General features: G+C 44.7%; 1 protein-coding gene across 2 annotated transcripts in view; it reads right to left on the bottom strand.

The window, feature by feature from the left end:
• The window catches only part of nAChRa1 (nicotinic acetylcholine receptor alpha1 subunit), a 116518-nt gene that overhangs the window by 45065 nt on the left and 59155 nt on the right, over positions 1–12298 (bottom strand). For both annotated transcript variants that reach the window (XM_026442626.1, NM_001098220.1), the window contains one exon: positions 3372–3416. In XM_026442626.1, the coding sequence (XP_026298411.1) occupies positions 3372–3416 (45 nt within the window). The remainder of the gene's footprint in view (positions 1–3371; positions 3417–12298) is intronic.

Raw genomic sequence — 12298 nt, 5'->3', positions numbered from 1 at the left:
CGAAACACTGTTCAATATATTTATATCTTGATCAAGAATTCGAAAACCTCGAGCCTATTTTCCCGAAATTTTTCCTCATTTTTCGTTTATGACGTCTTACTTGCAGATATCCTGCGTTCATTCAAATCTCAAAGAATCAATAAATCTCAAAACCGCGACACTTTCAACGTTAATTTTAAAATATACAATCACGCGAGACGATCGAACGAGAATTCGAAATATCTGAAAACGCTTGATAAAACATCCAACTCTATTTTTATACTCTGCAACAGTACATGTATATTTTTTCGAAGAATTACAGCGAATGATCGGATTAACGACCCAAGGTTTTAAGTTTCGTCGTGTACGAGGGTAGAAATCCAGGAGGTGCTGTTTTCGTTGAGAAATTGGAGGGTTGCCAGCTAGAGTGGCATTAATTCTCGTGGCGGGATAAATTCTTCTCGGGAGGGAACGAGACTATCCGAAATTGCCTTTAAATATCCTTTTACCGATCAAATTACACGAATCGGGGGAACCGCCGCAACCGCTCTCCGCCTCGATTAACCGGTTCCCGCAAATGGAAAAGAAATGGAATTTCTGCATCGATAATGCCGGATGTTAAACTCGATCGGTATCGCGTTCGAGTCGAAAGATTTGGATCGATAATCCGTTCGCGCTGAATTCCGAGGGATAAAACAGAAAAAAGAAGAAAAAAAGATAAAAAATATCGCATCTCTCAGGGTCCGAGAGAAGAGAAAAACAAGAGACACTTTGGATCTCGATAAGAAAGCGAGACAAGGTTGAGGAGGAGGGTGAAAGGAGGAGGAGGGTGGAATTGTAATCGAGCAAGTGGAACTGGGGCTGTTGGCAGCAGGGTCAGAATCGTCGAGATGTACACCGAGAGACAAGGCTCTCGCAATCGGCGGTGAAAGCGCTTGGAAGTGCGAGATACGCCAGCTCCTATCCAACAATGCCGCCATTCTAGAATAAATACCGCCGATTTTCACCGAGATTCGGCTGTTTTCCTCCCCAACGAGTCGATGATTATTCGAGCTTAAGCATCCGTGCAAATATCCGTGCCGTTGGCTTCTTTCTCAAGGTCTCGCGACGTTTGTCTCTCAACGACCACTTCTCACTTGGATCAAAACGTAATAGGCAAAAGTGAAACGCCGCTTCGATCGAGGAGATAAAATAAACGGAGCAGAGGCCGAGATATCTGTTGTGTTTTTATCGCCTCGCTTTTGTATCTCGTCTCGAAAATCTTCAACGGCGCGTGAACGGAGCGCGTGAAAGGGAACAGTTGCTCGATGCAATTTTGGTAAAAGCTGTTTCTTCCTTGTGTTCCAATTATTAAACAACCGTTTCCTCCCGGCAAACAGCCGGGGAAACTCGATTGAGCGAGCCACCGAGCTCTATTAAATTCGTGGCTTTGCAACGAGCAACGATAAACGGTAACAAAGAACGGGAGGAGAACGTGGAACGAGTTTTCCAGTCGAATTAAAAAAAAAAAATAATCTCTTCGACTCCCCTCCCTGTTATTCCAACGAGATTCCTGGTTATCGAGAACGATCATCGAATCTTGCAACCGTTCTTTCTTCGTTCCGGAAAGATAAACTAACCTCCTTCCATCCTCGTGACGGAGCTTCGAAAGACGGAGAAGAAACACTCGAATGGAATTGTATTCCTATCTGTGAGCATCATCGGGCCAATTCTCGCGATATTCTCGCGTCCCCCCTCTTTTTTTTCCCGGCAACGCTTCCACGAATAAATCGGAATGCTTGAGGTCGTGAGAGAGATTCAACAAGCTCGATAAAATCGAGCCGCCAACTTGGCGTATTCTCGATTCTCATAAAAATCGTATTAATTCCTCTTCTCGATAGATTCCTCGTTTTCCTTTATCCATTTATCATTTCGTTTATTTCACTTCACACATCCGATTCGTATAAAGACGAGCGAATAATTCGATCGAAAGAATCACACGTATAAACTCACATATACACACACATGTACACGGAGGCAGAAGAGACTTGTTCATCGCGCGTGTAGGTAACGGCTGTTTACGTACTTCACAGGCATCGGTGAACTTGCGAAAGAAGCCAAGAATCCAGGGCTTCCACTTCCTTTGCCGTCTCCAACAATGGCAAACAATTCCCGGCGACTGATAAAGGGACAGCCACTTCGGTTGGCAGACGATCCTGGCTGACGGCGCGCTTCCCTCCCCTCTCCCTCTAAACCGAAATGCGAGAAAAAGAGGCGCGAGATCCATTGACGCGGACAAACGAGTCGGTGGCCAAGCCAAGAGAAGAAGAACAACCGATGAAAAACCAACAGGCTGCCAGCGCTCGTCTCTTTACCAATTCTGCCGAAGACGAGAAAAAAAGGTAAAAGAAAAATCTCCTCGCATTCTTCCAGAAGCGTTGAAGAAATCCGTAATTCGTCGCTCAAGATTCGATTCGAAGCGAGAGTTTTCGAAATGGTTGCGTTCTCCTCGAGGTCGAGAAAATGTCATCGGTCGATCATACAGAGCGAGCGAATGCTTTCGTCTATTCCTTTCGGGAATAAAGTTCGGTTTATTTCAATCCTCTTCGACGTTTTCTTCTCTTTTCGTCGATCGTAAAAAAAAAAAGGAAGAAGAAGAAAAACAAAAATTGCGTCGAATTCGATTTGCCTCGAAAAACGAAGGAAGGGAGCGGAGATAAAAGTATCAGGATAGACGGATACCTCGCGAGAAGTGTTATGTCAATAAGAATCGACTGTCTTTTCGATTTGAATTTCGATCTCGAACAGAAGCGGAATGAAATTCCGTCCGCTTTGAAATTCCAAATCGGACGGGAACAGACGGGACAGAGAATCCATCCTTGCGAATTCCATCCTCTCTTTTCTCTCTCTCTCTCTTTCTCTCTCTTTTTCCCTCTTGGTCGATGGTTTTCGGTTGCTGGAGCACACGAAGCCTCGCGATCTCTTCCCTTCCTCGGTTATCGAGCGTCTGAGGACGACACGTTACGGCTCGTTAAGTTGGGACGGTCGTGCGTTTATTTCGAACGAAAATCATCGTGTGTTTATTTTTGCCCGAATATACATACCGGCGTCGAACGACATTGTTTTTGTTTCTTCTCTGTCTCCTTCTCCCCGAGACCGGCTTCGCGCGGATTAATTTAACGAGCCGGAAATTTTAAACTTTCAGTTTTTCCTTCCTATTTCCAACAAATTCGCGTGAATTGTAATTCTACGAATATTATTTCGATATTCGCGCGAACGAAAATATTTAGATTAGTCACGATAAAAATAAGAGTTATATTTACGAGTTATTACTTCTTTTTTCTTTTTTTTTTTTCATATTCGAAGGAAAAGTTTCGATATCTCTAAGCTGAGTAAAGTAGCGTGGTACTCACTTGTTCCACCCAAACGTTCGTCGTCATGATCTGGTTCTTCAGGTTCTGAAAAAGAAAGCAGAAAGGGCGGGCTGAAGATCGTATTATTTCCAGAAGGCACTCTACAGTTTCGAGAGTTTCTAATTACCTGAGGGGGAGGAAGGGTAAGGGCTTTATCGAGTTTCGAAAGATAGTCGAAGGGAAAAGAAGGAGTAGACGATCCTCTCGAACCAATCGAGCAACCCTACAAATCATCTTATCTGTGTATACGTACTTCGATATCTCGTATATTCGAAAGAGAGAGAGAAAAAGAGAATTCTTCTTTCTCGAGTTCAGACGATTTATAATGTATTCGACAAAGATGATCGATTTATCACCGACGTTTTTATTTCGATAATCGAATTTCATCTCCATCGTCTCTATCCCTTCGAGGTATCGCTATGATTAACACGATTACACTAGGAACTCGTGTATTAACATAACTTGAGATAATGGAAGGTGAGCAAACTCTATGTTAAACTCGATAGATACCATCGTTCGACAAATTGCTCAACTCGAGCATCATCGTATCCGTTACAGAACGAAAATCAAAATCTTTTACTCGTTTCATCCCACTCGAATCCAAATTTACGGATTCGAGAAATTAATAACGGGACAAATAGAGTAAGAATCGCGTTACAAGCAGACGAATAATTAGCACTACAGATGTAACGTAACTTAATTATTAGAAAGACGGTATGAAGACCGTCTTTCTTCCATTTTCTCGTAAAATTTTCCAGACGAGCGCAATTCACTCCTCGCGTTATTATCGTCGAAATATTCAGGGAAGAGAAAGGGTATATATTTCATTGGAGAGCGAGAGAGACAGAAGACGAAAGAAGGGAGAGATTGTCCTCGGCGAGATCGACGCCTGATCCTTGGAAAGAGAAGGGTCGTTAAGGATGCGCAGAGTAAATCCTTTGATCTGGCAATTAGATTCCTGTTTTTCGACAAACGTTCCCTTTTCGTTCGACCCTTTTCCCGGGCGCAAGGATTTATCCCGAGGATTTTCCACTACTCTCTCTCTCTTTCTCTCTCTCTCAGTATGTCTCGGAGGAAAAACTGCAGCGTGGAGGGAGGGAGGGGGAGAAGGAGTAAGAAAAAGGAAGGAAGATAAGCCGTGTCGCGTGACACAAAACCTACGACTCGTTCTCACAAAGAGGGCGAGAATTATGTGTTCCAACGGGGACACACTGTCGCGTGGATTAGAAGAGGCTCCCGGTGCCAACGCCTGCCGCAATTACACGCGGTGATTCGAATGCTTTTGTCCCCCAAGATCCATTGTAACGTTGCAAGAATTTGGCCGGTGGAAAAATTATTCCACACTTTTTCCAACCTCGCTAAAATAAATTAATCGATTCTCCCTCTCCTCTCCTTCTTCCCTCTTCCCTCCAGTCTAATTTTTAAAATTGGCAATTTCGAGAAACGATACAACTTTGGAAAGGATCATCGATCGATTCGAGTCGTTGTTAAATATAAATCGTTCTTTTCATTTCGTTTCAAAACGAGTTTCTCGAGAACTCGAAAATCGTTATTCCACAGACACTACTGTCCCCGCGCTGCAATTATGCCGCCACGTTAAATGAATTCGCCGTGCAGCCGGATTTATCTCGCGCGCTATTTAAAACGTTAAGAAAATTCGCGTTATATAACGCGTGGAAATATGAGACTTAAATATTTTCACTTCGTGTCGCGCACCGGGGGGACGCGCCAGTTGGTTTACCTGGATGTGCCGACCTTTTGTCTCCGAATAAAATATGGGTGAGAATTTGGTCCAAAGACGTTGAAAGTGTTCTCTCTGGAGAAACGTTCGCTTACCTTGAAATCGAGGATAAGAGAGAAATAAAAAAAGAAAGAAAAAAACCACTTCTGGCAATATAGGGATATTTCGCAACTTGGGGAAAATTTAAACAAATAATTAATCGCTTCGATTTATCCAAGTATAATAATAATCGAAAATAATCGTAATCGCCAAACGATTTCAATAAGTTATCCGAGCATTTCGATAACTAACTATTTAAAAAGCAACATTATTCGAAATTTTTAACTTTTTCAACTTTCTCAACGTTGAATTCTGACCCCACCTAAACGCGTAAATATCCGCGTACTCGTTCATCAAGCGTTTTCCCAGGAAACGCATCGTCTGTGTAACGTCATGGAAATTGGAAAGAGAACAGAGGGATCCCCGAACAGACGAAAGAATGGGTGGATGGAGAGCAACGTGTTTCCCACCACCACCGGTCCACCATCCATTTTCCGCCCGTTACACCGTACCTTCTCTCCCCTCCCCCTCTTTCTTCCACTGTCGCGTGTAATTTCAAGTTTCACTTTCCTCGTCTCAGCCTCCTCGTCTCATCCGCCCTCGAGGGCCCCCTTAACCGCGTTTTCTCGCTTTCCAACCCTCATCCACCTCGCCTGCCCCTCGATCTCGATCCGCTATCTATTTTATCAGTTTACGTCGGGATGCACGCGCGTCGCACGCCCTGGGAATTCGTGCTCGGTCGCGCGTTTAACGACACCTCGGAGAAATTTTGAGGAAGAGAAAGAGAGAGAGAGAGGAAGAGGAACCGTGTTCGATCGCTTTCTTTTCCTTTCGCGGTTCGTTCCTTCCTCCTCTTCGAAGAGAACAGAGACCGTGGGAAATTTTCAACCGGCCTCGTCGGCGAAGAAATTTCTTCTCCGCGCAGAATTATGCACTGGGACCGTGCATAATGTATATATTCGTACGGTGGGGGGAGGGGGCTCGGTCAAGTCCGGGAAGGAAATATTCAAAAGGGGCGTGGTGGTGCACCATCCTTCTACTTTCTCGCCAGTAGCTTCTTGTCCCCCTCCTTTGTTGCTTCTTCTTCTTCTTCCTCTTTACGGATGGAAAGGGGAGTCGACGATCGTCGATCGATTGGAGAAACATCCGAGGAGGAAGAGGAATTGGAGGATTTTAAACATTTCCCGTTGTAATAAAGCCAGGCACGCGACAGATCGGCTACGATATTGAATCGTGGAGGCGAAATTGGACGTGGATTTATTTACATTCGAGCCCTTTGACAAATCGAACCTTATCGCTTCGGAGAGGGTGTAAAATGGTCGCTTCTCCGGGGAGAAGCTTCCAAGTATGAGAATTCCTGACGCAACGTCACGGCCGACAAGGCAACAACGTCGGTGTATTCTCGACAAAACAGAGAATTCGTGATACGAATCTAAGGTAAAGGGAGAGCGTCCTCGATACGGAAAACGTAGCCGGCAAACATTTGTCGCGAGGAATTTCATCGACGTTTCCCCGCGTTTAAAATTTTTTCTCGCTGAAATATCCCTCTTTTCGGAATTTCGTTCAAGCGATCCACTTTTCCCTCGTCCTCTTTGTCCTCGTCGAGGAAGGAGGATTCGTTAAAATTGCCTGGGCAACGGTGAGAATATTCGAGCAACTCTCCGTTCCATTCTACTGTTATTACAGGATATAAAAAGGGAAAGGAACGAGGAGCGCCATCATGAAGGACGGTCCTGTTTCGTCATTGTCTGGAAATTAGGATCGAAACCAACGAGAAGAAAAATGTCTATGAAACGTCCTCGTCGATATTTATTATATAGGAATGAGGAAACGTAACAGTGAGAACAGGAATAAGATACAGAGAGATCCTTTATTTTCTCGCGTTTCCGTTCGAAACGTTGGTTCAAGCGTGACGTGTGTGGACCACGAATTAAAGCATCCGTTCGACGATGCAAGAAACGTGTCGGCCGAGATGACGGCCGACAAAGGAACCGAAAACCGATCTTCCTGCGGACGTATAAGGGAACGGAAGTTCCACGTCGTAAATCAGCCCGTGGTTCACCTTATCGACCGCCCATCTACCGGGGCTAAGCGATTTTTGAACATCCCAGAAGGCCAGCAAGAAGGAGGGGGAGGAGTAGAACCAGACTGGTGATAAAAAAGGGTTGGCCAGCTGGCGCGAAGAAGCTTCTTTCTCCTCCTCCTCCTTTCACAGCCTTTTCGACGCCACGACGCCCGTTCGCATATTCAGGACTCGGTTGAATCGATGTCTCCGCGCCAAGATTTGCGATCTTACTCGTGAATTTATTTCGAAAGAGGAAAAGGGAGGAGGAGAATCTCCTTTCTCTGATAATTCTTGATTAATCTCTGTAACGAGTTGTTCGATGAAATTCAACATATTCGATGCTTCTAATTCGTAAGAAAAAATGAGAGAAAAATTGTGGAAACTTTTGCAAAAATAATCAAGCGTGTAATAGTTTCCTCTAAGAAAACCCATAAAAATCTACTCCTCGACTTTCTCGAACCTTCTTTACGACCATGAAAGAATCTATAAAACTCCATCTCTTTCTCTTTGGATCGAGAAACGTTGTAAACGTTTACGAACCGACATCATTCCACGAATTACAATCTCGAAAAACTTTTTTTTCGACAAAAAAAGAGAGAAAAAGGAGGAAAAGATCGAATCACTGCTCTGTTTCATACATGTGATTCGGCACAAGATGGGGAAAGGGAAATATTCTCCCTTTCCCCCTTAAGGAAAAGCGTGGAGGAGCTTTTGTCGAGCGTGACACAGCGGACAGCAATGGATAGCGCGGTTAAATATCACGGAAATATGTCATCCTCTCTCTCTCTCGTTGTGACACTTAATTGCTCATCCCCAATTAACCCTCTAACGCGTGGCTCGACTAACACGATCCTATTCCTATCCCCTATTTCTTCCTCCTTCTTTTTATTTAATTCAACTTGCCAATGATTCTCATCTCGCTGTTCATTCGTAACCTATTTCGATTCCTTCCTCTCATCTTCTTCTTTCATATTCATCTTTATATATATATATACTTTTCGTTTTGTCGAACTATTCAACGATTCTATTAGAAGAAGAGGAAGAAGAAAAAAGGAAAGTAAAAGCGAGAAAGAATTTGAGAGGAAACTAATAAAAATTTCCAAGAAGAGAGAGGGAGAGAAAAGAAAGGAGTTATTCCCTAAACAAGCATAAGAGCGGCGTGAAATTAATCAAGGAGGAAGGTTTTCGGCTGATTAAACAAAAATAAGCAAAAAGGGGGTCAAAGGGAGGCGGATTCCTTTGGTTCGATCGATCCCCGCCCGAAAAGCCAACAATTAGCCACGAGCGCGAGGGGGGAAAGGCGTTGCTCTCGCGCGTTCCAAACGGCTTGGAGGGAGCCCAAAGCTCCCGGCCGGAAGATCGTAACAAAAGGGAGAGAGGGAGGGAGAGAGAGAGAGAGTTTGCTGCGGGGTCGAGGCAACAAAGACAAATTAACCGTTGCGAGTAGAAAAGTTTTAATTGCATTCGGCCACCGAATCAACCCGATGCGCTTTGACGTCGTCCCCTCGAAACGTCGCACTCGCCCTCATCTCTCCTCTCCTCGAAACCACGTCCGACCAAGTCCGATTTCGACACCAAGGCACATCCGAGCCGACGTTTTCCACGGAAAGAGAGAAGGAGAGACGATGACCAAACTGCGAGAGCAAGTTTTGGACGAGAGACTCGGCCTGGAAAGTAACGAGTTAATGGCGGATTATTTTTATCCCCGGCCCTGTGAAATGTCAACGGCGCGCTTAACGACTCTTTGAGAGGCGAGCTCGTTAAATGTCTATCTAGCTGTTTGGAGATATAGAAGCGACAGGTTAGCCTTTCGAAGACTTTTCCTCGAGACGAGAATACGTCGAACGAAAATTTGTGATAATCTCGATTACGAACGAATATCTTTGCATCTCGAAGAGAAAGAGAGAGAGAATATAATTTTTCGTCGAGATATTAAGAGCTTTGGAATTTTTTTCAAGGAGAATTATCGGAGGAAATGTCGGGGAGAAGGAGAGGTTAGTTGAAACGATCTCTCTCTCTCTCTCTCTCTCGATACAGGCGCAAAAGAAATCGGTAATTTTCCGCTCGAGAATGAGTGAATGGACGCGGTCGATCAGACCTAAAGTGCACCCTCTTTGTGCCAAAGTAAAATTTCATTGGCCGCAGAAGAAGAAGAAGAGGGAGAGGAAGAGGAAGAAGAAGCTCCGCTTCTGGAAGACGGTAAATCTAATTAAACCTCGGCTGACGGAACAAAGAAGCTTCTCGGCAAGAAGAAGAAGAAGAAGAAGAAGTGAATTTTAACTATCGTACCTTCCTCTGGATAGGTGCAGCTAAAAGTGATTGAAATTGAATTATAACGACGAATATTAAAACGCGTTCGAACCGTGATTGTTACTCCTTGGAAATAAACGTCAACTCGTCGTGCAAAAGTGTCGAGTCAAAATGTCGAAGACTATCGAAAGAAGCGAGCAACATTTCGCTCGAGTTTCTCCACCCGTCGTACTCGGCCACGTCGATTCCAGCCAAGTTTCAATCGGATTCAAACGGATCGACTATCGAACAGTGTCGAACGCGCGCGCGCTGAAACGACGTCACCGATTTGAAAATTCAAAGCGCCGCCCCGCGTCTACTATCGCGAAAAAAGGACACGGAGAAAAGCAATTTGCCGGTTGTCATTTACGACAATCCCACGGCTTCTCGTTCGCCAGGATCAAATTCGCCTGGACGATCGAACGTTATTCCTTTTTTTTTTCCTTTCTTTTTTCTCTCTCCCCATCGAAACTTTTTCAATCTCTCCGCGTATCATCGTTCATGCCTAATCTTCTTCCGTTCGTTTTCCACGATAAACACGACGATAAAATAAATATTTCCTCCTCGACGAATGATTAATCGGACAGTTAGCGAGGAGTCGTAGCTAATCTCCCCTCTCCGTAAGCCATTCTCTCGACTTGCTTCCGAGTCGAATACCAATGTTCCCTTCACCGCCGCGTCACTGTCAAATTTTACGAAAACGAGTATATCCCACGACACCCTGGGAGGGTTAATTTCCTTCCATCCCAGCGATGATTATCCCGATTCATCAGCATCAGCAGGGATAAATTCTCAACGAAGAATCGATCGAGGAACGAATCGAGGTTTACAAGCCGAGGCAGGCAAGATTTCACAACGAGAGGCCAATGTGTGTATATATATATGTATAAGAAAGAGGATTATCGCGAAATTTATGGACACAAATCCAATTAGCTGGACCGGTAAGAGGATATATATATATTAGTTCGGCGCGAGACCATCAGAGCATCTCCTCTTAAAGAGGATCTATTTAGCGGGGGCCAGCCAAGTTTCGCGAGCGTCCTCGAAACTCGCGGCTTCGCCAAGTTTATACGGCGGCCCAGTTCGATGAGAATCCATCCGCAGACCGATCCCCGCCTTTGTTATCCGTTTTATCAAACATCCCGAGCCGGGCAAACCGCCTCGAGGGGATTCCCCTTACAATTCGCCCGCTTCCTCTCCTTCCAGCTTCCAACGTATCCCAATTAGTTTCGAGCCGATCGAAAGAGTAATCCGCCACGATGATGTCCGTTGTTCTGTTGCGATGGAAGACGATAGCTTTTTTCCTTTTTCTTTCCTTCGATCTCGTCACCCTTCTTCGAGTCGTCCTGTATCGAGGAGAGGATTGCGTGCTTGCGAGGCTTTCGGCCGCTTAACAAATCTGGCGATTAAAAGGGGGACGAAAGACAATCGAGGATCCAGTGTTTAAAAATATCGGAAAAGCGCTTCGATGCGAACGGCATTCAATCGACGCGGAGGGCCGATCGGAGTCTACTTCTATTCCCAATTCTCGATATATATATATATATAGTTTCCATCTGTCAGTTCAAATAAATCGACGGATTGGGGAGAATCGTTGAGTGAAAAAGTGGAGAGGAGAGAAAGGGAGGACTGGCGTCCTCCGTGAGAAAGTGATCAACGAGCCGATCGATCTACTCGATCCGTTCGAATACGGATTATTGGTTCGTTAACAAGCAACCATTCGTCCCCGTGTCGTGGATTCTTTCCTGAATTCCACGTCCGTCCTTTCTCTCTCTCTGTCTCGCTTCTCTCTTCTCACTTTCTCCCCCAATCCAACGAGCCAAATTGAAATTTCCATCTCAAGGAATATTCTAAACGAGATCAAACAATTCCTTAATCAAGTTTTCCGTATTCCGTTTCCCGTTGGAAAACGAAGGTCTCGAGCGAGGCGATTTCCGATCCCGATCTCCTTTATCCTCCTGCGAATCGTTGGTCCCCGATACACGAACGGATATATATGTATAGGAAGCAAAGCGAATGGCGGATCGGTGGAAGGAACATCCGTGAACATTTTTTTCCCAACCGTGAATTCCGTTACTCGCCTCTTTTTCTTCTCCCCTTTTCCTTTCCACTATTCTCAATTCCAAGTGGAGAATTATTTTCAAAAAAATGAATCGAAATAATTATTCGGAAAACGCACGCGTCGGAATTGGAGCGCGCGAATCGCGATATCAATTCCAGCTGCGTTCCACGAGAATTCGATTTCGATAAACTCGGCTCAAAGGACGCGGAACGCAGTCTTTTTTTATTTTTATTTTTATTTTTCGCCTGGCTTGCTATCCTCCTCCCCCCCTTCTTCTCTTCTCCATCCCGGGCGCAAAAATTCATCGCAACCTTTTAATTAAATCCGACGAAACGAAACTCTCGTTTTTCCTTCTAATCTATTTCGATATTTCGAATTCTTATCCAACGATATTTCGTGACAAAATTTACCAAGAATCTCGTTGAAACGTGCCGCGTTTCAAATGATGATTGCGTTTGATGCCGCGAACGTGAGTGTTCATATCGGGGAAACGATTAAACGCAATAAACATTGCGAGAGAGAAACAATTTGGTTGAGTTCGATCGAAGCCAAGTCTTCTTTTCTTTGTATTCTTGTTCGCTGTACTCCTTTCGCGCGCGACGTGGTTTACGTCAAAATAACGCTCGCGCCGATATCGACCGGGTGATGAGGTTGTTGCCAAACGAGCAACCCGCCCAACTAAACGGATCGTAATTAAATGTACTATCAATTAACGCCGCATGAAACCGCTG

Source organism: Apis mellifera, linkage group LG9, assembly GCF_003254395.2.
Source record: "Apis mellifera strain DH4 linkage group LG9, Amel_HAv3.1, whole genome shotgun sequence".
NCBI classification, from domain to species: domain Eukaryota; kingdom Metazoa; phylum Arthropoda; class Insecta; order Hymenoptera; family Apidae; genus Apis; species Apis mellifera.
This window is presented reverse-complemented; position numbering and strand designations above follow the sequence as displayed.